Source organism: Carettochelys insculpta, chromosome 2, assembly GCF_033958435.1.
Source record: "Carettochelys insculpta isolate YL-2023 chromosome 2, ASM3395843v1, whole genome shotgun sequence".
Lineage (NCBI taxonomy): Eukaryota > Metazoa > Chordata > Testudines > Carettochelyidae > Carettochelys > Carettochelys insculpta.
The window spans coordinates 184,563,608-184,591,017 of NC_134138.1; the positions used below are offsets into that span (position 1 = coordinate 184,563,608).

The window sequence follows — 27,410 nt, forward strand, 5'->3', positions numbered from 1 at the left end:
TGTTCAGACAATTACCAGCTTCCCTCAGCATCCATCTCTCCCTTCCCCCCACCCCCACAACTCAACAGTGCATACTAGTAGTCTGTTCCAGTTCTCCCCTCAGTATCCTGACATATTCCTACAAAATTATGCATACATTACAATTGCAATTGTGAATAATGTTTGGTGAAGAGATCTAAGTATATTTTTCAGAAAATTACCCCCAAGAAAGTGGAAATTGGTAGACTGTCAGAAAAAAAGTAGCTCAGTGCTGCTGAAAGCAGCAATTACTTCTGTAAAAATCAGCTGAAAATGATAATTCAGTGTTTTTCTGCATAGCCTGAAACTTTTTACTTTGACGCTAAGGAGCAATGTTCAGTGAACAAAAAGTTTTAGGTTCAGTACTACACTTAGAAAAATAAAGGACCCTGTCCTAAAACTCATATTTTGCAACTGTGTAAATATACAAGGGCCAAGGCAGTGGAGAATCAGGCCATCAATCCTTACTCATACAAACTCCTACTGAAATAGATTAAAGTTTTCTTATGAAGGAAAAGTAATGACTGTTACTTTCAGTATACAATGGTCACCCTTAAAAACTCCCTACTTCCCTTGGATACTGTGGTAAAGGATCATATTAGACGACAAATAAAACAGTGAACTGCTTGAGTGTTGGCAAATACTTGAGGAGCCTTATCTATGTATGTAAGCAAACGTGGAAAAGTTTTGAGGTCAACCACTCAAGCGAAAGCAGAATATCTAACAAGTGCATTTGAGAGTGATTTGAAAACAACTGAATCAATGCCATTCTCTCTCTCTCTCTCTCTCTCTCTCTCTCTTTCTGCGCCTACGTCTATACTGCGGCGGAAGATCAACCTGCTCAACCTGATCTTCTGGGGTTTTGTTTCACACACACATGAAATGGCACTTTCCGGGGTCAAAGTTGACCCCAAAACTCCTTGGAAGCAGCAAGAATTAAGGAAGAAACACTCCCATCAATCTTCTTCCATGTAGACAGCCATAGCAGTCGACCCCAATAAGTCAATTTTAGCTTAACAACGGGCATAGCTAAAATTGCATATCAGTAGTTGACTAATATGTCTAGAGTAAACATAGCCTCTGTCTCTCTCCTATTACATGTAAAACCTAATAAAATGCTACCTTTTAGGTTGCCTGGGAAGCCATCCACAGGGGCCCTGTTTCATTCAGTTCACACAAGGAACTGTGCTTCCATGATTAACAGTGGTTCAACATTTTGTTCTCTCCTCCTTGTTCAGCATGGGGCCACATATCTGGTTTATTGTGCACTATTCAAATCCTGCTCTGAAGTCATGGGCTTTACCATGGCATTCAAAACTAGTTTCTGAGCATTCATCATCATCAACAACTACGGGCTCAGCATCTGTTGGTGTCCAATGCCTCTCTCACTATTTCCTTCCATCCTTCCTTGTCCAGTGCTGTGTGGCTTAGTTTCTGTGGATTAGCTCCGTACCAATCTACTATATCATCTACCCATTCTCTGTGGGGTCTGCCTCTCCTATTTGAACCGTCCATTATGCTGAATACCAGGGTCTTGATTTTTTGTTCATCGTTCATTCTGCAGATGTGCCCAAACAGCTGTAACTTGCATTGTATAACCTTCTGCATCATCTGTGAACCTCAAGTTGTTGATTCTCATCCCATGCACAGATACCCTTTCTACTTCTTCCTTGATCTCGTCCATCGCTCTGTCTAGGTGTGTGATGAAGATACTCAGTGATATTGGATCTTCTCGTCTCACACCTCTACTCATTCTAAACCAACTTCCCATCTCTCTGTACATTCTCACTGCTGTCTCTGCATTGTCACTGATATCCTTTAACAACTGTATCATTCTGCTATCCACTCCGTATCACTCCAACGCCGCCCAAGTCACTTTCTGATCTATACTGTCAAATGCCTTCTGAAAATCAATGAAGCAATTGTAGATTTTCTTGTTCTTTCATCAAGTTTTCTCCAGTACAATCTGGCCGCGTCTACACGTGCACGCTACTTCGAAGTAGCGGCACCAACTTTGAAATAGCACCCGTCACAGCTACACGTGTTGGGCGCTATTTCGAAGTTGAAATCAACATTAGGCGGCGAGACGTTGAAATCGCTAACCCCATGAGGGGATGGGAATAGTGCCCTACTTCGACGTTGAACGTCGAAGTAGGGCACGTGTAGACGATCCGCGTCCCGCAACATCGAAATAGTGGGGTCTGCCATGGCGGCCATCAGCTGAGGGGTTGAGAGACGCTCTCTCTCCAGCCTCTGCAGGGCTCTATGGTCACTGTGTGCAGCAGCCCTTAGCCTAGGGCTTTTGGCTGCTGCTGCAGCAGCTGGGGATCCATGCTGCATGCACAGGGTCTGCAACCAGTTGTCGGCTCTGTGGATCTTGTGTTGTTTAGTGCAACTGTGTCTGGGAGGGGCCCTTTAAGGGAGCGGCTTCCTGTTGAGTCCACCCTGTGACCCTGTCTGCAGCTGTTCCTGGCACCCTTATTTCAATGTGTGCTACTTTGGCGTGTAGACGTTCCCTCGCAGTGCCTATTTCGATGTGGTGCTGCGCAACGTCGAAGTTGAACGTTGACGTTGCCAGCCCTGGAGGACGTGTAGATGTTATTCATCGAAATAAACTATTTTGATGTCGCTACATCAAAATAAGCTATTTCGATGTAGTGTGCACGTGTAGACGTAGCCTCCTAGTGCCAGTATCTGCTGTATGGTACTTCTATCTTTCCTGACTCTCACATGCTCGTCCACTAGATGTTCCTCTATCTGTGATCTCAGTCTCTCCACCAGTATCATCATCAGCACCTTGCCTAGATGACTTATTAGGGCAATAGTTCTGTAGTTCTTGCACTCCAGTGCACTTCCTTTTTTGTATATTGTTACTAGCACAGATCTTGTCTATTCCTTAGGTGCCTTCCCTTCTTTCCATGCTATATTACATGGTTGGTGTATTTCCTGAATCATGCTTTCTCTGCCATATTTGATCATCTCCCCCGTGATCTTATCATTTCCAGGGCTTTTGTTGTTCTCTAGTCATTTTACTGCTGTTTCTACTTCCTCCTTTGAAATATCGGTCTCACTCTTAATGCTCACCAGAGATATCTCTTTCAGTTCTTTGATCAGTCCCTCTGAGACAGTCAGGTACAACTGTGCTTTGTACAGATCGGTGCAATATCTTGTCCATCACTGCACAACCTTCTCCTTGTTGTTCTCATCTTTGATTGCCATCTCTTTGGCTGCCACTTCCTATTAATATTCCTGATCATCTTATACACCTTCCTAGTCTCATGCTTGTTGTAATACCTCTCTATAGCTTCACATTGCTCCTCTAACCATTTCACCTTATCCTTCCTGGCCACTTTTCTTACCTTGCTGCATTTCACTCTATATTACTATTCCGCCCTCTCAGAAACATCCCTTCTGATCTTCAGTTATCTCTTCTTTTGGGCCAACTTCAGTGTCTCCTCTGTAATTCACTTCTTATTGATCTCTTCTTCCAGAACATTCTGCTCAATTGCCTCGTCCATTGCCGTTGCATGTGAATAAATTAATTTACACAACATCCCTGTGAAACATGGTGTGTTCTTATTCAAATTTTATAGTTTGGGAACTAATAAACAGAGGAATTAAGTCGGTGCCCAATTTGAGATTTCTAGGATATGATTTTATATTGTACTTCACACTAGGTAGAATTTTATATATTAAAAGCAAAGCTGCTACTCAGTCTGGCAATCTCAATGTACCCTGCACATAACAATCAGAGAACCCCCATTTCCGAGTTCCTCAGAAATGTCTCACTACAGTGCCCAGTCCCTCTCACCGGCCATTCACAGAAACTACTAAGTTCAATACTTCCAGAGAGACAGTGTATGCACCAACCTGCTAAGTGAGCTGAGGCCTCACTCCCCACTTGAATAGAATAGTACTGTGCGTCTGCAACTCAGGCCTCAGAGATTCAAATCAAGTGCCCAGAAAATGAGGCATGCTCTGTTAATGACCACCTGTGAAAAGTATAATTTAACAAGGGCTTTTTTTCTAGGGAAGTGGAGTGGAACAGAGTTCCGGCACCTTTTTTTGGAAGCTCCAAGTTGTGTGTGCTGGGGTAAATAAACATGCAGCTCCGAGTGCTGCTGCCACTGACCCCACTTACAGCTCTGGAAGCTGCCACTGCATAAACGCTTGCCATTAAAACTGAATTTAGTATTTTTGTTTAAGTGGGTGCAGCCTCCAGAGCCGCTGAGCAGTCAGCTGAAGCAGGGAGCCCTAGAAGAGGAAGCTGGCAAGGCAGGGAGCCACCTGTGTGCACCATGTGGAGGGAAGTCTAAGCCTGCAGGAAAGCTGGTGGGAGGGGCAGCCTAACCTGCCCCTGCCAGAGCCATGCTGAGAAGGAAGAGGCAGGGAGGAGCAGTAGCAGGAAGGCTGTGGCCATGGAGGAGCAGAGTGCAAACCCAGCTCACCCCTACCCCCAGCTGCAGGAACCCCCTGCCTGTGCCAGGGAGATGGGGGAAGAAAGCAGCCAAATCACCCCCATGGTCAGTGCTGCTTCCTCCACTCCCAGCCTGGGGGGCCTCGTTGTCCTCCAACTGTTGCCCTGCTCCCACCCACCTGGCTGGCGAGTGGCTGGGCAGTGCACAGAGCTGTTGTCTGAGGCCGGTAACTCCTGGTCATGCGGGGGACAGGATTCATGCTGAGAGAGGTTAAGCCTGGGAATGCGACTTGGGGGGGGAGCGGTTGGGGCTGCAAGGGGTTTAAGCCTCAAATCTGGAGGTGGGGTGGTTTGGGGCTGCATTCTGGCATCTTTTTTCCTAGAAAAAAAGCACTGCATTTAAATGAGTTGACCAGCATCCCATCAGAATTCTGTGGCTCTGACACAGATTGAATCCAGTTCTCCAGGGCAAGATTCAACTGCTTTAACCATGAAACTCTTGTTTGTCTTCCTGCAGTGTATTACCTCATTCATTATACATACTTCAACTTCAGTAACAAGTGAAATATGCTTACTTACACAACCTTGATTCATCCCCAAAGGAATGAGGCAGGGTCCAGTGGGCGAAAAATATGTGAACTTGTAATTAAAGAAAATCTCAGCAGGCACATGCAGAAAATGGCTGAATTAATGTTGCACAGGTGAATAATAGAAGTAGTGGTGTGGAGTCTCAATCTGTTTAATGTGGATGGAACCTTAAGGGAATTTAGCTTCAAAATTTAAGAGGACTCTTCTGAGCATGTGCAAGGACCATTTTTCAAAGGTTTATAATTTGGCCAAATTTTAGCGGAGTATGACAGGCAAAAGATACAACCCTGACAAAAGGACACCACTTTTCCTATTACCCAGTGCTTGCTCCAACATATGAGGGTGTCAAAGCTGTTAAAAGAAAAGTCCACGAGAATTTATAGTGTGGGCAAACAACATATTTTTCCCCTCTAACTCCGGTTTTGAAATTTTCCAAAATAATTCAGATTGGTCAGACACTTGGCATGCAATACTTCAGTGTAGGTGGTTAAATGTAATTTTAAACAAGGTCTTATAATGAGAAATATCAGGCAACCTGAATACTAGGTGGTGCTACATGCCTATAATTTTCTCTTGGGCTGCAGAGAACACAAGCACTGTGGAGACAATATATTCAGAATGCCAAAGAGAGATTTTCATAGCAGTCTGTAGAAACTCTTAAGCCTCATATAAGCAGCAGCACTGAATAGTTCCAGAGGGAGCCATGTCTGTTGGAAAGAGGTTTATCGTGGGGGAGAAAGGAGGATATGTAGGGAGCTGTTTGAAGTTTCAAACACAACAATCAACCCTAAAAAATTAGCTACTTCAATATTTTTCCAATTTGTGTCTGAATAAAAAAAAAGGTTTCTTATTAAAATTAACAGCCGTGAATACTAAGGCTTGGCCTACATGGCAGAACTACTTTGGGGTATGTTGAGTATCGGAGGGGTAGCCGTGTTAGTCTGGATCTGTAACAGCAACGAAGGGTCCTGTGGGTATGCTGGTATCTCAAAATAGCTCCTCCATCTCTGTGAAATGTGCCCGTTATTTCAAAATATTTTTCAAAATAACAGGCTCGCTATTTCAGCATCCCTGTAGTCCTCGTTGCAGGAGGAGTAAGGGATATTTCGAAATAGTGCATTATTTGACATTTGGCGCTGTTCAGAAAGCACCAAATGCTGAAACAGCCTATTAAGAATTACACTCAAAGTAAGATATGCAATTTGCATATTATGCAAATTATGCATAACGCAAATTGCACATCTTATTTTGCGTTTAGGGTGTCATAAAGACATAGCTTAACAGAATAATGCACCTGTAACATAAATACTTGTCAGTTGTCTTAGGAAACAATGTTGAAGCCTGGGGGGTTAAAAATGTAATCAGTTGAGTCATTGCAATGTGTTGAGTAGGCAGCTCCAAAATATACTAAGCTTTACAATCATAATGCATTTGATTCAGAATTCTCAATCTGCTAAAATTAACATTAATTACTATAGCACAAGGTGTGACTTCCCACCCTCCTTCTTGCTGGGCTCTTTGTTGGTCATATCACACACTCCGTAGTCAATTAGTCTCTGGGCTTCTTACCTGAGGGCTTGTTTATGCAGAAGGGTAATGCACATGACAGGGGTGTAATGTTGGAAGTACATTTGCTGGTACATGTAGATCCTGCTGGTGGTCACTACAAGTACCCTGTAATGTTAAAATGAACTCAGGAAATTACACTGTAATGACCATTGACTGTGTAGCCAAGCCAGGAGTAAGTATTGCAAAATTTGACCCTCCAAGTTTAGAGACTGATTCTGGTAATATTTACACCACTGTAACTCAACTAACATGTTTACAGCAGTGTAACTGAGTTACTCTTTATTTATATCAGCAAAATTCGGATCAAAAATAGACCCTCAGAATATACTTCCATCATATACTTTTTAAAGAAAATGCCTTATTTTTTTTTCTTTTCTCTTGGGAAAGAAAAAGAAATCTTTTAGATGTTTTTTTGGTGTTTATTAACTGCCAGAGTAGAAATCTGTGTACATAGCCTATTCAACTGTCAGTAATTTCTGTAGTGAAAGACATCATGGTGTACAGTAAATCCACAAATTTTCTTAACACACTCTGTGCACCTCTTAATTTAATAAAAAAGATTGTGTGGCTCTGTAGAAAGAAAGAAAGAAAGGCTACAACAACAGCATGCATTTCTACAGTGTCCTTCAAGAAAGAGTCAAAGTGTGCTTCACAATACAATCCATAGCTGGATATAACCTTTTAAATAAATAAATGATTATTTAAGGATTTAGAAAACACTTGATTACAGAATGTAAATGCTGAGATCTAATAACCACGGTGATGCATATGATGTCAGAATCTGTATAGAAAAGAACAAAGGTTTTCAGAAGACCCATAGTGCTTTTACTAGCTGTTAGATGAGCTGTCTTATAAAGCAATACCAATTCCCTAATTCTGGAATTACTTCAATTTCCCCTTTTCTCAGAATCCACTGTGAGTTTAATAATAAACTGTAGACAGTGTTTGCAGGGATGAAAATTGTAATTTTTTTTTAACTGAGCCACTTAAAATTTAGATGTTATATTTTTGGAACATGAAAAAAAATCTTAATTTCAAATATAGCGTGTCAATTTTCACAAATTATTCTAAACCCTAAAATGCTGAATTGCATCAAGCCTGAGGTCCACTTTGTGCCCTCAGATGTGCGTTTGCAAATTCTACTGAGGCCATTTTGGTTCCAAGGCCTCAATCCTGCCCTACGCTTAAGCATATCTATAGCTTTATTCATATAAGCAGTCCTCCCTCCCCGAATGTCATTGGGACTGTTTGTGTGAATTACACACATTTAAGTGCCTGCAGGATCGGTGCCTAAATAAGTAACATCACTAGCCAACTTGCTCTACATGGCAGTTATTCTGCTCATATACCTGGTTTTAAAGTATATTTCTTTGTTCAGAAAACAATGAGCAACATTCAGAGGTTTCAGATCCACAATGAAGATATAAAGGTGAATACTGCTTATTCTTTTGTGTACAAAGAAATTCTTGCCTTTTCTGGTTGGGGCATGGGGCAGGTAAATACTGCATACAAACCTTGTGGAAGAACCCTGTTACCTTTTTTCCTGTCTGACCTTGGGCATTACACCTCACAAACCATCATTTCTGCCTACCATTCAACCAGCATCTTGTCAAATCTGGCTGCAAGATTAAGTTTCCTGATTCTGAATTCAATATTGCAACCCTAAGGATATAAGAACCAAGCTGGAACATTCTGTTTAAAAAAAAATGGATAAAATTGTTTCAGCTCTGAGACCACAATTTGCCCTGACTATAATAATAAATCATCATGAATGACACTAAGTGAAATGAGTTTGATGTTCTTGGCTTTATTCATCCATGTTGGAAGCCATTTTTACGTTTGCCACAACAGTCAACCTTTACTCCAAAAGACTAAAGGAGTCTTGTTTGCAGGTATTATTTCTGCTTTCTATAATCCAGCTGAAGAATGTGAAGCACATTTTGTAAGCAGAGCGGGAGGACATGGTGAGGAGAAGGAAAAACATTTGGTAAGGAATCCTGCAGTGGTTGTGTTTCCCCTAGAGCAGCTTAATATAACAGTACTAACCTCTCCTCTTTTTTTGAGAGGATTTCCTTTAAAGAAAACATCCCATACTGAGCTTCTAAGGCCTAATCATATTGAGAAAGGGACTAAGGCGCATTCAGTACTTTCAAGTTGGGTCTCAGCTGAACAACAGCAACAGCTGCTGAAATCCAAGGGAACTGCAGGTGTTATACAAGTATTTGGCACTTGTGGGGCCACTGACACAGGGAGCAAAGGAGGCTTTTGCCTTGGGGCATGGTGATTTAAAAGGGCCTGGGGCTCTGGCCCCTTTAAATCACCACCGGAGCCCCTTGTGGTGTGGTTCTAGCGGTGCTGAGGGCCTTTAGGGGGAGAGGAGGGTGTCCGAAGCTGAGCTGCCTCACCACGTGGCCCAGGTCCCAATGAAGTCTGTTGCCACCCCTGGGCACTTCGTGGGGTTTAGCCCAAGAACTGTCTCAGAGTGGTTCCTGTATCTTAGGCTATATCTACAATATGAGATCAATTCAAATTTATTAAAATCAATTTTGTAACGCTGGGTTTTTATAAATTCAAACTTAAGTATCCTCATCTACCCACAGGCTCCCCACAAAGTCAACTCATTGCTGCCGCACTCAACCAGCCCCGTAGCATTCTGTGTATTTTCACTGGTGCAGCATGGGAAAAAATTCCCTGCAAGTGGTTGTGGGTATTTGACATCATCATCCCACACTGCACCGCCCTCATTCCCCTCCCGTAGTAAGCAAGCATCCATTTTTCCAGGCGGAAGGAAGGAAAAGTAGGGCATCAACAAAGATTGATAAATTAACAGAAATCTTTTGCTTCTATAACTGAATTGCTTCTTAAAACTGTAGCTGTAACTAAATTTATCAAAGATTTTATCAAAAGCACCAGGTGTGGGTCTTCTCAAGTGGCTCTCCACCCACTGTCCCCCTTCCCTTGATTACATCTGATCCCTGAAAATAATAGAGGGACAATGAAAACCATGAAGAAAGAGTAGACAGTAAACGTTTTGAAGAAAAGAGATTTAGTGAGGCAGGGGTTTTGGCTTCCCTGTTCATTATACAGCTTGTTTACCCTGTGTCATCTCAACTGGCCCTCCACCCACTCTTCCCTGCATGAAGGGGTCCACAGTTAGAAGAAGGACAATAGAAAGGCTAAGATAAAAGATTTTTGGCTTCCCTCTTCACTACACAGACATTGCCAACATGGCCAACATGGGGGATGGGGCTGAAATCTCTTGGTTTTTGCAAAAGCCAACAGGTTCTCAGCTGGCCTTCCACTCACTCTTCCCTGCATGAAGGGTCCAATGTTAGAAGAAATACCATAGAAAAGGCTAGGAAAAAAAGATTCTTGGCTTCCCTCTTCACTATACAGACATGGCCAACACAGGGGGATGGAGGATGGGGCTTGCCAAATTTCATTGCCATTGGAGCGGCTGGTATTTGAGAGGTTAAATGGCCAGCTGATATGGTCCCTGAAAATCTTTTTTTGGCAGTGGGTGTGGGGTCCGTGGCTTGAGGGCCATTTGAACCTTCCCCATCGGGTGTCAGCCAGGCCCTGCAATTTGTATCCACCAGCAGAGACTTCCCCCTGGCGACAGCTAGTCCCCAGTTTCCTTGATTTGGTGGGAGGTGATAGGGGGGTTTGGGTTGCAGGCCAGTTGAGGGCTTCCCCACAGGCGGCATCCAGGTCCTGCAAGTCTTCTCCAGGCAGCTGCAAGCCCTCAAAAATCTTAGCCACTGCGGGAGACTTCCACCTGGGCTGCAGCCAGGCTGTGAAAGTCCTAGTGGCCAGGGGAAACTTGCCCCGGGTGGCTGCAAGCCCCTGAAATCACTTCTGCCCTTGGAGCCCTCAGTGCGTGCAAGCCAGGGCATGGTGCTACCTGGCAGCACTATTGGCACTGAAAGGCAGGCACGTTATCTTCTTGGGTCAGGGGCTAGCCATGTGATGCAGTTGGGTGTGGGAAAGAGCCTGACTGCATGGCACCTGTGGAGGAAGGAGTGGGGGCCTACACAAATGTAAACCACTGAGAAGAAGTTTCTCGGTCTCTCATACAAGCACAACCCCCACAACAGCCTAGCTGCCATATGGTGCATCAGGGCAGCAGCTGGCACCAGGCAGTGTAGAAAAAAATACCAAGTGCTCATCTAGCAGAGGTAGAGACAGAACCACAAACTCCACGTTCAGGCTATACGTAATGGGTAGATGCGCTCACAGCACTAATAGCAAGGAAAGAAAGACGTTTCTCAGCCTCTCATACAAGCATGACCCCACAGACCCAGGCTTCCTGGTCCTGAATTGAAATTCACAGTCTTCCTCTTACTTAATTCCTGAGCACCTGGAGAGCAGCAGAGATGGAATCGGCCAGAGTGGAGCACTGTGGGGCATTGTGGGGCACATACGGAACACGTCTGGATGCTAATAAATTTTATTTATAGACATGGCGCTTCCACACTAACTTTCATTCGAACTTTTAGATTCTAACTTAATGCAGCACCCAGCTGGTTTCGGCGATGTTATGATTGCAATGTTAGTGCTCCTAAATCAAGCTAATGGTATTTACAGTGAAGACAGTGAAGTTGTAATATTGAACTAACTGCCTTAAATTCAAATTTGTCTCATAGTGTAGATGTAGCCTTATTTACTACTTATTTGTTTAAAGGAAACACTTCTTTTTTAAAAAAATCCATGTTATTTTGATCTTTACCCATCTTTTATAGTTAGAGCTTGGCAGGCACTTCAGCAAAATTCTCTACTGTGAGATGTATAAGAAAACTGAGCCTCAAACCATTTGCATCATATTATGGATAAACAATAATAACCTTGATGGTCTCCCACTGAGGACCGTGAGATTTTTGGCCAATGAGAACAAAACTGAGGCCATGCTCTGAAAATATAAACTAATCATAAATATTGTTGCTTTAGTCTTAGCCCATCTGCATTTTTAATAATATACCTTCCAAATGTGAAAAACATCCTCAAGTGCCTGTTTAGTTTTTGGTTCAGTAAAACTCCCATTTACTGCCAGTAGATGTAAGGCCTAAGTAAACCGTAAGTAAAAGTTGACTTAATCTGAAGCTGTCGCCAGAAGCTGGAATGCAATTGGAGAAATAACCCATTTAGTAAAATGGCCAGCATTCTGATATCTCAATAATTATCTTCTGTAGTACGTTTAACAGCACCTGTTTTGCATCATATTATCACCAGTTTATTTAGTCTGCTTGTAAAAGGCTCCCGCTCTGTTATTATCTGTTAGATGGAACTCTTTATTTCCATAGCAGGGGTTTACTGCAAAGCATTTTTGCCTATTATTTGTGCCCTTATTATATTTCCATTTTGGAAGTGCCATTACACAGCTCGACTTTGTCTCCTAAACACACAAGTATGAGATCCCTGAAAAGGTTTGAACTGTGTAAAACAAAATTTATTTTATGGAAGTGGCAAGTGAAATAGTACCTGGTTTGTTTTTATCTTTTTCCTTTTGCTAAGGACCTGTTGCTCATTGGTATGGCCCTTGTTGATGTGAACTCTCCCTAACTCAGGGCCAAGTCCTGAAGTTACAAGTAGACAATACTTTAGATCAAGTAGATGAAGACTTTTTATTTTTATCAAAACTTTTATTATTGATATTAATAAGAGCAGGAGTTCAGAGTAAATCCTTTCTCATATGAGCAACTTGCACGATTTTGCAGTGCAGCACTGGGACTACTCCTGTGACTATGGATTATGTGAGTAAGGGCTGTAATATCAGGCTGTAAGGCCCCAACCCTGCAAACACGCACATGCTTAACTCTAAGCCCATGAGTATTCCCAGTGGCATCAATGGGTTTATTCGTAAGAGTAAAATTAAGGCTGGGCCACAAGGCTTCCAGGTTCAGTGCTTAATTAATCCAAGAAACTGTATAAAAGACATGAACAGAGAATATACCTTTAATGGTAGAATTATCCATTTGCAGTAAATATGATATTTATGTTAAACTGCTAAAGAAAATTCATTTATAGTGTTGGACAGAAAAGAGTGCTTTGGTATAAAGCTTTTTTTCCTCTCCCACTGTGATTTCAAAATAGTGAGGAATTTAGAACAGTCTCTTGATCTTCAAAATTTTCTTTTGATCTCACAGTTAGATAAAATTCTCCTATGCAACAGCACTACCAGTCAACAGAGTATCAGTAGCAAATATCAACAGCTAATCTTTCTCTTTTGAAGACACAGTCCTACATATCACAGAGGTTTCAAAGCCAGCGATAAAACAAAAAGCCTGAAGCTATAGTCCATTTACCTATAGCCCTGACATTCATGAAAAATAAAAATGTTCAAGAGCCATAAATTACTCACTTTAATCCTAACAGTCGCCTCTAATTATACAACAGTTTGTACTCTAATTATTTAGCTAGAATTTAAATCAGATTTCCCTGAATTTACGAGCAATGACAATAGCCAGCTAGGGCTGGCTCTTGCATACAGTTATTCTTGTCAGTAGTCCATTGTGTTCAGTGTTGTACAGGACTACTTGAACAAATAAGGATTACTCACATGAGTAAAGATCTGGGTCCCAACTCAGAAGGGCACATAAGCATATTTTTAACTTAAAGCGTATGCTGGATTCCTATTTACTTCACTGAGAGCTCCTTATGTGCTTCAGCCAAATCAAGGCTTTTCAGAGTGAGACCCCCAGAATGGACATGGCAACACAGCTGTTATTATAATTATAGAATAATAAGAGGCATCACAAACAGGTACCCCCAAGAGAAGTACTTCACCAACACATGGATATTTACCATACCCTTCTCTTGGTTTGGAAATCCTACAGACATTTGGCTTCAACTGTATTTTCTTTGCTTCAGTTTTCTTCAAGTTTCAGTCCAGATCAGAGCAAAAAATAAAAGCCTTGTTACAGCTACAGGTCAGTGTAAGATAAGAGGCTCTACACAGTCACTTGCATGTACTATACATAGGAAAAGTGGCCCAGACTGGTATTTAGTTTATCAGGCTAGAATCAAGGAACCACAGCAAAGGTACTTGAATGTAAATGCATTGCCAGAAGATAAACATCTACACAACTGAAGGATTGTAGCACACCCAGCAATTTAAAGGTCATATCCTGTGTGCTATTTTTCTTTACATTTAAAATAATGGTGAATATGGGTGCACTGCTCTTTAAACATTGGACTTCCTAAATGGGTTCAACCACCAAGTAACAGGCTGGGTACCACAACACAAGATGAAAAGGAAAGAAAAAGAAACACACTACAAAAAAAGAAAAAAAAACACACTGCTAAGAACATTTGATGAGGGCTGATATCAATTAAAAGCTGATTTGGGAGCAGGAAAAATCATTTTAAATATGAAAGAAAATTATTAAAAATCCATCTTTTGCACTGTAAAAGGAAAAGTCAATAGTGAAATACATTCTTTTGCGGGAATCCAGGACTAGGACCAAAAAAATTTACATATATTAAATTAACTAGATCCAAACTCCTCTACAACAAATATTTATATTGTAAAATATTACAGCCACATTCCTCCATCTCCTTACAATAATAATTCTTAAGAACACGATGTTCTGGAGAGCATATAAAAGAGACTTTCTGTGGAGATGGAATGCTTCATTATCAGAGAACCAGAGTGTTCATAAATATTAAAAATATGTTTTTAGACATGATTCCTTCTGTTTACATTGTTTTCATGACTACTGAAAACAAGATTTAATATCTATCTGTCCATAAGCATCTCACTTGCTCTCTCCAACTACAGAACTCAACTACAGGTAGCTATATAGTTCACACGTGTGTCTCTAGTAAACAGAGAGTGGGTCAAATGCCTTTCTAATTTTGCCATGGAGAATAGGATTTGGCCCAAAACATAGAAGAAAGGGCTTAATTCCTAAAATGTCATTATTTTAAGCTTATAATGCTTAAATGTATAAGATTATTTTATTGAAAAGAATAAAACTGTATGAGTCCTTCAGATTAGAAATGGGAATGTGCATTTAAGCAGCAAAAATTCTTTGTAGGAGTAATCAAGGAATTCTTTAACGAATGTTTCGGACAAACTAAAATATAGATATGCTCTTCACTGGTTAAAAATTAGCCTGCTGAAAATGCATTAATCAGCATTAAAAACAACCCCACTAATTTGGACACTTAGCTCAATCTTGTAAAAAGCAAGTCACTGAAATGAGCAGATTCTTTTCAAAATACTTAGTATTCTGATGCTATAAAATAATTACAAACAAACCAAAAAACAAATTAAAAGCCAGAGAGAAACCAGCTATGCTGTACAATATCTGAGATATCAATCTCATAAATTGGCCTTCTGAGCCAAATTCTCTATGGAAAAAGAGCATGTGTTTACTCTTGCATAATCAGCATTTTGTTAGATTATGAGACCATATGGAAGGAGATCACTGAAATATATAAATATGGTTGGTGTTAAGAAAGGTGACTCAAACATACTAATAATATTGACAAGTGCCTGCTTATTTGAAGAAGGGTTTCACTTAATTTACTTCATCCATTTTTATTACCATCTAATTTTGTATCCCTTCATTCTACTATATTTCTAAAAAACAGTGAACACAAATGTGCAGCCAGCCTGGGCCCTCAGGCTTCTGAATCAAGATGGCAGACTGGCCTTGGTTCCCCTAGGGACAGCAAAGCCAGAAGGGTGATTGGACACAGTGACCAGTCTGCCTGAGATGAGACAAAAACAGGGGGGCTGTAATGCTGATGAACTAACCAGTCACTCACAAGGTCAGGTCTGCAACAACAACAACAAGGACAAAAACAACCAAAAGATACAGTAAAGATTTAGTGATTGCACAAAGTGGAAAGATATAGCATAATTAATTAGATGATGACATAGCTAGGAGCCAGTTTCAATAGTCTCAGAGTAAAAGTGTGGAGACTAGTTCAGAATACCCGTAAATGTTCATGTAAAAGGATAAAAAGAAAATAACTTTAAACTCCTACTATGGTTCAGCATGTGGGGAAGGTAGCTGTCAAAGATCAGGGTTTGATTCCAAACACTGCAGTTATGAATCAAAATCACAATGAGCAATGAGCTTCTCACTTCTGACACACTAGACAAGGAGGTTGTTCTTCAGAGTACTTGGCTGCTTAATTGCTTGCTTGGGGGAGGAAAAATCCAGAGGGAAGGTAGAGAAGCAATTTTGGGAGCCAGTACACCCAGCTACAGATAATGATTAGCACTGCGATATTATGCCTACCATTGCCATCACCACTGGGAGCCACTATGGGCATTGGTGCTCAGAGATAGATGAAATCAAGATAAAAAGAAAACTGGGAATGCATTTAACAGTAACTAGCACTCCTCGCAGTCCACACACTTGTATCTGAACTACAAATAACTGTTAGTGCTTCTGATCTGTATCTGTGTAGAGATGTGCACAGAGATTGTAGCACGTGTGTTCACATTCCACAAGTAGAAATTAAGACAGTATTTAAAATTAGAGCTGCCAAAATAGAATATGGCTCTCAGCACCAGAGAGAAATATTGTTCCACAATGAAAAGACGTAATGGTACACATGTCTTTACAGTTTTAATTTTGGGGCCTTGAAAGTTAACAAGAACTCATAAGAAGAACTTTTTCCAGCACTATCGCGGCAGCAAATGAAAGGGGCTTTTTTTGGTTTGGTTTGTTTTTTAAAAATGGTATGTATAGAATATTTATAGCTTTATTATTTATTTATGAAAAGGATATACATGAAATTTTGGAGTGATTTTATGGAATCTAGGGCATGTCATTTGCCAGTTATTTTCTCTTTTTATCAGCTGATTGTTTCAGACCCAAGGGAAAATTAATATTTCTATTTTCATTAGTATGAGCTAATTACAACGATAATTTTAAGTGTCCTAATTATCAAATTTACTTTATTTAACAAAGTGAAAACAAATTTCAGCAGCTCTAATCAAAGGGTAAATCTTATAATTTTTAGCTGTTTATTCCAAATTAACATGTACCTATTTATAAAACTTTGAAGAAAAGAATTTATGAAAACTAAAATAAAATAGACTTGAAATACCGCATATATGTGTACACACACACACACACACATTAAATGCACAAAAATCAACACATATATATTCTAAAATGCATGGAACACATTTATAGCTTACAGATAAACTGCATAAGTGACTAAATTAACAGTAATCTTGAATTAATACAAATAAGGAAGTTAGTTCCTAAAACTGTGAAATGAATTTTTCTTTTAAGTGCATGCTTTCATTATTGATTTTTGGGAAATGACATACAACACAACACTACAAATATTTTTCCAGGCATTCAGCTAACTTTGTTTTTAATTGAGGAAAATTGAACATTACAGACAAAAGAAAAAGGACCATACTCATTCCATTGTCAAAAATCAATTTCATAAGTATAACAAGCATTAAATAACATAGACCTAACTTATACATGGGAAAAGTTATATTTAAAAGGAAACTGTAGCTATCACATGCTTTGTGATTCTTCAAGTCTTCAAGTTACGTTTTCTGTCAACAGTACATATGTAAATCCTTATTGTTACATTTGCTTTAATACCATAAAAATATGTATTTAACACTGAATAAGTTTCCACCCAAAGGTAATTAACACGTTCCGAAATATATTTTTACAGGCAGTTTTATATTTCTAAAAAAGCATGACTTTCTAAATGCCTAACAAAAAGCTGTTAATATTTGGGGAGATTTTTAATTAAAAAAATCCTCTATATTTAGAATATTTAAAGCAATATGAGTGTGTTATACACATCATTGCACACCTGACATTTTCCATCTAACAACATATTACTGTATAGAATGGTATTAATAAGCCATGTGCTTTGAGAGACTTCAGTGATTTGCTCTAATTTGGTTGAAAATAATGAGATGTGTGTTTTTCCACCACTATATTAACATACAGGAAACACAAATAGTCTGTCATCACTTTAGCAGCATGTGTTCCATATGCTGGAAACATATGCAAAAAAGAAAAAAAAAACTTTTGAGAGTTCATAAATATCTTTTACCAGAGACTCATTTGTAAGTCAATGGCTAATGAAAAAGTGTCGAGTACTTAAAATTTTGTTAGCTAAAACAATCAGACACCCTCTTCCAACTCCTATTGCACTCATAGGGAAACAATCCTTCCTATGCAGCAGGATGCTATAATTTCTTTCACCAACACTTCAGATTATTATTGGAAAGCAAATGAAAAGACAATGATTCTCCTCTATTCTAGTTAAGCTCAAAACACAACATTAAAACACGCACGCACGCACACACACACACACACACAAAACTACAGACATCAGAAATCACAAAACAGAAAGAGAAGGACTCACTGACCCATTTGGAAGACAAAGACGACAAAACGGAAAAGCTCTAAAAATCAGCTTGTGAGGCCTCAGAGAGATATTCTTCTGGCATTTCATCACAGCAGCCCCAGACCAGTTCACTTCCCTGGATACAGGGAGGGAGAACTAAATAGAGCTGTTTATTAAAGCTGTTGTGCTGGATTGCATTAGAAAGCACCAGCAGACCACCTGGACCTTTCAGATTGTGGCAGTGTTTAATTTGCAGGCTGCCCCTCTGCAGCAGCAAAGACTACTACATTTACCAAGCTCAATCACACATTATCTGGGTTAGGAGTAAAAGCAAAAAAAAAAATATCCACAGCCTCTAGTATAAAAATACAGCCAATACAGAAATAATGAACAGCATTAGGGATATAAGCAACTCCTCAGTAAACATAACACTTTTACTCTTCACTTCTTCTACTTTAGTACATTTAGACAAAATACAAATGTAAATTAATAAATAAATATTGGCAAAGCTCAGACTAAATTATAAACTAGGATTATTAAAGCAAAGCATGACATTTTTAGGTTTAACTAGTGATTCTCTGACCAGATTAATATGGTCTTTTGCCTTTCTCACTTTCAGCACCACACTTGCGGGTAGCTGAAGATACAGATAGAAAGATGGTACTGTAAATATGAATTATGTGAATCATATGGTTAGACCCTTGTGAAAAAAAATAAAAGGGGAGTTGAGAAATGGCTGACTCCATACCTGACCAATTACAGCTTGCGTGGTCCCTGTGTCCTGCTGAGCTGAAAGATTGCAATCCATCATATGTAGTCTTTGAAAAGGAGAATGGGGGTTTCTGGCATGCATCTGTCAATCAACTTCTGCACTCACAACCATCACCAAAAGCAAGGGAAAAAAGTCAAGCTGCTCCACCAAATAGGATGAAATAGTCATGTGACCTTCAGCACACTCACACACATACATACTTCCATATAACGTATGAATTTTCTGCAGATATGAAATGACATTGACAAATACCCAATACCAAGTAAATAAAGTGAGACAAACAACTACCCACCAAAGACAAAACACTTGCTGTAATCTTCTGCCTAAAGATTTAATACATCTAAGAGGTATTTTAAACTAGTGCTTTCTTTTTAAACCTAAACTTTCCAAATAGTAATTTTATATATGCATACAGTGGTCAGCTCTTTAACCCTTAGAGTTCTCTCTGTCTATTTTTATTTATTTCTCCCTTCTTCTTCTCGGGAGTTGACTGATTTCCTGATTTCTTTACGTTTCTTGCCATGCTTCACATGTCCATATACAAGTAATCTGAAACCACTAAAACTAGAAGAGGAAAAAAAAGGGGGCTTGTGAAACTGGTACCCTCGACTAAAAGCTTAAAATAGTCCTTTGCATCCCACATCACCCACTGAACATTTGCTGATTGGAAATACATACTTAAGTATGAGTTTTTGTGAACTGTGATGAGCACTAAAATATAAAATATTCAAACTATGTAAATCCTACTCGCAGAATCCTTTGCATTTTGAAGGTTAGGAGAATTTTGGTTCATTCACTGCTCCACTGAACTGACATAAAATGTTGTTACTTATGATGGCAAACATTATCATATTTTTTTAATGGAAGCAGTTTGTTTCATATATCTTCCCTTCTAAGTTAAGATTTGCAAGCATATGCAAGACTGGCTTTTTTTCCTTGTCAAAATATATCATGCACTTGTCTCCAAAAGCCGAGTGTTATGAACAACACGTTAGAGCATTGATTGCTGATGTATTATTGGCCAGTGATTGCTGAAGGGTGACATTAATGTAACCCAGTAGCACTTTAACCCTTTGTGAATCAATACAGCTTTCTGACAATATATTAAAGTAACAGTCCTACATGTTTTTGGAGTATTGCTGCTTAACATAAATGTTAGCTTTATCTTTTCTGTTCTCATTCGAAAATTCCAGTTACAGTATTACTGTAAACTGAAACTGGTTTCGTATTGTCAGAGTGAAAAGCACTACCCGTACTTGCTCCTAATATTTGTATCATACCCTTTCCAGTTTAAACAAGATTCTTACTAGTTATTTATTAATAATTTTCTCTTTCAAAATGTAGACCTAAGCATTCTTAATGTCACTTATGCCTTTAAGAAAAACCTCTTGGAAGTCTACAGAAGTAAACTTGCTAGTAAAAAACACACACATATCATGAAAGATGAAAACTCCATAACTGTCACATTTTCAGGTCCTGCTTTTTGCTCAATTTGCTGGCTAATTATTCTAATGATTTAAAATTAAGATTCCAACAACCAAAAATGCTTACAACTCCATAGCATGTCAGTATTTGTAAGAAAGTGGAGGGAAGAGAAGAGAGCAGTGCACATTTAGTTGTATGTTTTCCTGTTTCCCTACTATGGTTATTTTTAAATTATGAAGTAGAAACCTAAGAACGAAAATTTTGCTGCATATTTCAAAGAAAATGTGGAAAAAACAAACAAAAAAGAATTTTGACTTTGTTACATTTCAGAAGTCAAAAATATGCAGTTACAGCAACAAACATGGGACAGAAAGTTCTTCCAATTAAGGGCTATAAGATATGTACAATGTTTAACATGGAAACTTTCTTCCTTGGAACTGGTAAGGAGCACTTGAAATGGTACGATCAACATCTGCTCTGCATTTCATTTCTAAACATAATTAAAATGCACCACTCATGCTGAAATCTTATCTGTTCCTCTTTATCCATGGAAGAAAACTCATCAAACTAATACACTGGGTTGCCTTTCAGTCTGCCTGGAATTTGCTGCTGTTTTGTTCTCCAGGATGATTTCTTAAAAAAAATAATTTGTGTTGCAAAGGGCATAATCATCATCACTATCATCAGTATGAGTAAAACAAAGTGATAGCTGTTGACTGGGGAAGGGAGCAGAGGGAGCTGCCTAAGCAGACTCCATAAAAACAGCTGTGCTACAGGCAAATATAGGAATCTGAAAGGTAAGTTGAAGATGCTTGTTTTATGGTTTCTTTTCAGGAAAAGGCCTTCTGCAGCAGAAATGTACAAACTCATTTCAAATTTCCATATATTCTCTAAACAAGCAAACCTCTTGCACATGCAGTAGTTCCTCAACTTATATGAAGGTTGCATGCCCATGCACCCTCACGTAACTCAAATTTTGCATGAGTTGCGGGTGGCTTTTCCCCCCATGGAGTGCATGTTCTACAGCCAGCGAAGCAGGAGGAGCACCTGGAGCTCCTTCTGAAAGGTAAGTCCTGTGGTTGGGGGTGAGGGGGATTTGGGGAGGATTAAGCCTGGTGGTGGGTTGTGGCCATGAGCAGGGGCAGCGGGTTAAGCCTGGAGAGGGTTAGGGCTGCAGGGGCGCAGGGGGTAGTAAGCCAGGGCCACGTGGAAGGGTGAGCCAGAGCCGTGCAGAAGAGGGGGGAACCGGAGCCAAGGGGGTTTGAACTGGGGCTTTGTGGGCCAGGGTTTGAGCCAGGGCCAGTGGGGGAGCAGGATTTTGAGTTGCATTTAACTTGTGTTAATGCAAGTTAAGTGCAACTCACAATTGTGCATTTTGAGGGATTACTGTACTTCTGTCGGGATGTTATTAGCATACACCCTAACATAGACACACCCTCCTTCACAAGGTATAAACACTTCACTGTGTACAAACACACTCAGAATGGATACCCTCTCTTACACACACAGACACCCTCTTACACCCAAACACACATGAGCATGGCAAACCACAAAGACCCTACCACACTCAGGAACTCTTTGCTTGCACTTGGAAATCTGCAGCTACTTAGTTTACAAAGACTGAGATGAAAATTAGCAGTCTGTTTTAGAACACTAGAAATGGAAGGGACCTCAAAAGGTCATCGAGTCCAGTCCCCTGCCCTCTCAGCGGGACCAAGTACCATCTCAACCCTCCCCGATAGGTGTCTATCTATCCTGCTGTTAAATATCTCCAGCAGTGGAGATTCCACACCATCCCTAGGTAATTTATTCCAGTGTTTAACCACCCTGACAGTTAGGTAGTTTTTCCTAATGTCTAATCTAAACCTCCCTTGCTGCAGTTTAAGCCCATTGCTTCTTGTTCTACCCTCAGAGGCCAAGGAAAACAATTTTTCTCCCTCCTCCTTGTAACCCTCTTTGGCCGTGTCTACACGTGCCCCAAACTTCAAAATGGCCACGCAAATGGCCATTTCAAAGTTTACTAATGAAGCGCTGAAATGCATATTCAGCGCTTCATTAGAATGCGGGCTGCCGTGGCGCTTCGAAATTGACGCGGCTTGCCACCACGCATCTCGTCCAGACGGGGCTCCTTTTCGAAAGGACTCCGGCTACTTCGAAGTCCCCTTATTCCTATGAGCTCATAGGAATAAGGGGACTTCGAAGTAGGCGGGTTCCTTTTGAAAAGGAGCCCCGTCTGGACAAGACGCACAGCGGCAAGCCACGTCAATTTTGAAGTGCCGCAGCAGCCCGCATTCTAATGAAGCGCTGAATATGCATTTCAGTGCTTCATTAGTAAACTTCGAAATGGCCATTTGCGTGGCCATTTCGAAGTTTGGGGCACGTGTGGACGTAGCCTTTGAGGTACTTGAAAACTGCTATCATGTTACCTCTAAGTTTTCTGTTTTCTGAACTAAACAAGCCCAGTTCTTTCAGTCTTCCCTCATAGCTCATGTTCTCTTGACCTTTAATCATCCTTGTTGCTCTTCTGTTGACCTTCTCCAGTTTCTCCACATCTTTCTTGAAATGTGGAACCCAGAACTGGACACAATACTCCAGTTGAGGCCTAATGAGCACTGAGTAGAGTAGAATGACTTCTTGCATCTTGCTCTCAATACTCTTGTTAACGCATCCCAGAATCATGTTTGCCTTTTTTGCAACAGCATCACACTGTTGTCTCATATTTAACTTGTGGTCCACTGTGACCCCTGAATCCCTTTCCACAGCACTCGTTCCTAGACAGTCGTTTCCAAGTCTATATGAATGAAGCTGATTGTTCCTTCCTAAGTGGAGTACTTTGCATTTGCCCTTACTAAACTTCATCCTGTTTAATTCAGACCATTTATCCAGTTTGTCCAGATCATTCTGAATTATGAGCCTATCCTTCAAAGCAGTTGCAACCCCTCCAAGCTTGGTATCATCTGCAAACTTAATGTGTACTCTCTAGGTCAATATCTAAATTGTTGATGAAGATATTGAATAGAACCAGTCCCAAAATAGATCCCTGTGGAACTCCACTTGTTATGCCCTTCTAGCATGACTACGAACCATTCATAACTACTCTCTGAGAACAGTTATCCAGCCAGTTATGCACCCACCTTATAGTAGCCCCATCTCAGTTGTATGTGCTTCATTTATTGGTAAGAAGATCATGCAAGACTGTGTTAATTGCCTTACAGAAGTCTAGGTATACCACATCCATTGCTTCTCCCTGACCCACAAAACTTGTTAACCTCTCAAAAAAAAGCTATCAGAGTGGTCTGGCATGATTTGTTCTTTACAAAGGCATACTGACTGTTACCTATCACCTTATTTTCTTCCAGATGTTTGCAGATGAATTCCTTAATTATTTCGTTCATTATCTTTCCCAGCACAGACAATAAACTGACTGGATTGTTCTTTTTCCCCTTTTTATGGATGGGCACTATGTTTGTCTTTTTCCAGACTTCTGGAATCTCTCCTGACTTCCAGGACTTTTTAATGATGACAGCCAAAGGCTCAGAAACCTCCTTTATCAGCTCCTTAAGTATTTCTAGGATGCATTTCATCAGGGCCCAGTGACTTGCAGACATCTAATAATTCAAAGTAATTTTTAACTTGTTTTTTTCGTTATCCTCTAAACCTACCCGCTTCCCACTAGCATGCATTATGTTAGGCATTTCTGCATCGGCCTTCTTGGTGAAGACCGAAGCAAAGAAGTCATTAAGCACTTCTGCCATTTCCAAGTTTCCTGATATTGTTTCTCCCTTCTCACTGAGTAGAAGGTCTACACTGTCCTTGGTCTTCTTCTTGCTTCTAATATACTTATAGAATGACTTCTTGTTACCCTTTATGTTTCAAGCTAGTTTGAGCTCATTTTGTGCCTTGGCCTTTCTAATCGTGCTCCTATATACATGTATTGTTTGCTTATATTCATCTTTTGTAATTTCTCCTATTTTCCACTTTCTATATGGCTCTTTTTTGATTTTGAGATAATGCAAGATCTCCTGGCTAAGCCAAGGTGGTCTTTTACTATATTTTCTATCTTTCCAATGCAGCGGTATAGCTTGTTTTTGGGCCCTAAATAAAATCTCTTTGAAAAACTGCCAACCCTCTTCAGTTGTTTTTTCTTTTAGTCTTGCTTCCCATGGAACCTTATCTTCCAGCTCTGAGCTCACATTGATGACGTCTTCATCATCTGGACCCATGGGAAGGAGGCTCTTGAAGAGTGCCACCATGATTTCAACAGTTTCCACCCCACATCAACCTTAGGCTGGACCAGTTCACACAAGAGATTCATTTCCTGGACACTACTGTGCAGATAAGCGACAGTCACATAAATACCACCCTATACCAAAAACCCACGGACTGCTATGCTTATCTACACGTCTCCAGCTTCCATCCAGAGCATACTACCCGATCCATTGTTTACAGCCAGGCACTAAGGTACAACCATATTTGCTCTGATCCATCAGACAGAGACAAACATCTATAAGACCTTTACCAAGCTTTCCTCAAACTACTATACCCACCTAAGGAAGTGAGGAAACAGATTGACGGAGTCAGACGGGTATCCAGAAGCCACCTGCTACAAGACAGGCCTCACAAGGAAAACAAGAGAACACCACTGACCGTCACATACAGCCCCCACCTAAGGCCTCTGCAATGCATCATCAGGGATCTGCAACCCATCCTGAACAGTGGTCTTTCTTTCTCATGGACCTTGGGAGGCAGGCCTGTCCTTGCCTACAGACAGCCTGCCAACCTTAAACAAATCCTCACCACACACTACAAATCACAAACCAGTAACTCTAAGCCTGGAACCAGCCCCTGCAACAATCCTCGCTGCCAATTCTGCTCACATATTTATACCAGTGACATCATCACAGGACGTAACATCAACCATGCCATCAGGGGCTCCTTTACCTACACATCTACTAATATAATATATGCCATCATGTGCCAGCAACGCCCCACTGCAATTTATGTTGGCCAAACTGGCCAGTCTCTATGTAAAAGAATAAATGGGCATAAATCAGACATCAGGAATCGTAATGTACAGAAGCCTGTGAGGGAACACTTCAATCTCCCTGGACACTCAGTAGCAGATTTAAGGGTGGCCATCCTGAAACAAACACATTTCAAAAATCAGATGGAGAGAGAAATGTCTAAGCTGAAATTTATTTGCAAATTTGACTCCATTAACCAAGGATTAAGCAGAGACTGGGAGTGGCTTGCACCTTACAAAAGCAGCTTCTCCACCCTGGGTTTTAATATCTCCCCATTAGACTCTGACAGTGGGTCATATCCCCCTGTCTGATCTGACTTGTTTTTTCCTCTTTTGATATGTACTATTGATAATGGGCCATTTCCACCTTGCTGAATAGGCCTCGTCAGCTCTGGCCCTCCCTTTCACTGGGACCCCACTCTTTAAATACCCCTCTGAAACGAACCCCCACTCATGCATCTGATGAAGCAGGTCTTTGCCCACAAAAGCTTATACTCCAAAATATTTGTTAGTCTATAAGGGGCCACAGGACTTCTTGTTGTTCTCAAACTAACACACTAACATGGCTACCTCTCTCATACATAGACCACAAAAGAAATCATGAAACAATAAGTTGACTGCAACCACAGAACTCAGGCAACTCAGCCAAACTATGAACAAGCAAGAAGTGATTCCTGTATTGCTTACAAGTTCCTGATACTAGTTTTATGTATTAATTTGTGACTGATATAATCATGTGACCAATATTTGCTGTACTTCTTTTTGCATAAACAATTCCCGCTTTGTATTATTCCAAAAACATGGAAGGGTTTTGCAATTCTGCTGAAAATGAAAACAGTAATAACTGTCAAGGATAGGCATCTCTTTCCAACTTCATCCTAACGGAGGTAATGTTTTGATTATATCAGTGTGCATATGGAGAAGTAAAAGCAGTTTCTCAGTGTGCTTGACTGATGAATAACTCCACAATCCCTCCATATTCATGTTTCCCCTCTCATACCCCTTCCTCTCAGTAAGGCATGCTAAACAATACACAGTTGTATGGTATACACAAAATACACAGCATATTTGAGTGATGTGGAAGGCATGAGAAAAAAAAAGCAAACAAAAAAACCCACAGTGGTAATGAAGGCAACAATGCACATTAACATTCACCAAGTCACTCAAGCAGCAGGCCTGTATGTTTCACCAGTCATACAAAAAGACATAACACAAATAGTTACAAATTGGCAAGCCATGACATTAGAGTCAGTTATTTCACAAGTGATATTTCACAAGATTGAAGTGATTCCTTGGTAATACTTAAATAGTGTGCTTATGTACTTTAAATCCTACTGAATATCCACTATGTATTGTGGAACATCAGGTCTGAGCAGATGACAGGTTGGCAACCTGCAGCTCTGGAGTCACATGCGGCTCTTTAAGGAGCCACTTGTGACTCTGGGCACTGCCGCCACTGACTCCTCTTGAGGCTCCCTACACTGGCCCTGTTGAAATAATGAAACTCAGTTGAATTGCTTTGATGGCCGGTGTTGAACCAATTCAATTTAGTTCCATTGTTTCAGCAGAAGCAACGTAAGGACCCACCCACACTGCGTGTGGGGGAAGTGAGCAGGGAAGAGAAGCAGCTGAGTCTTCCCCTGCTGGAGCTGTGCAGCTGCGCTAAGGAGCAAGAGGAGGTGGGGGCACAGCTTCTCTCTCTGCAGGGCCAGTACTTCCTCCCAGGCAGCACAGCACCCCCCAGCTCCTCCTCACTCCGCAGCAGCTGCCAGAGCCTGGAACTGCATCCTGCTGTGCAAGGTCAGCTCCCCCACGACCCAGACCAGCTCATGCCTGGTCCCGGGACTCAATGAGTCCAGCGTCAGTGCTGCTGGGTGGGGAGCAGCTGAGGATGCTGCAGGCACTTTCTGGCCTGAGAAGTTTGGAGGGGATCCAGGGCGGGGGCTACCCAGAGAACATGTGTGGGAGAGCAGAAGGTGGGCAAGTAAGATCCCAGTTCAGTGGGCAGATAGGGGCAGGGCAACTGAGGTGGGTTAAACCTGGGAATGGGGACTGATTTGCTGCTGATAGGGATAAAGCCTGGGGATATGGGGGTGGGCTGGGGGAGCTTGGGGACGGGGCAGATTTCTGGGGCTGAGGCAGGTAAAGCCTGGAGATGGGACTTTCTAACTGGTACAAATCATTGCATGTGCGCTGTTCTTAAAACAGGGCTTACAAAATGTACAGTTTTATGTTATTTATTAAGGATC

At 40.8% G+C, this 27,410-nt stretch overlaps 1 protein-coding gene across 1 annotated transcript in view; it reads right to left on the reverse strand.

Annotated features, from left to right (window-relative positions):
• The window catches only part of POU6F2 (POU class 6 homeobox 2), a 423,061-nt gene extending 404,267 nt beyond the window's left edge, over positions 1-18,794 (reverse strand). Inside the window, exon 1 of the mRNA XM_074986042.1 lies at positions 18,690-18,794. Within this exon, the coding sequence (XP_074842143.1) occupies positions 18,690-18,794 (105 nt within the window). The remainder of the gene's footprint in view (positions 1-18,689) is intronic.
• Positions 18,795-27,410: the final 8,616 nt, after the last annotated feature.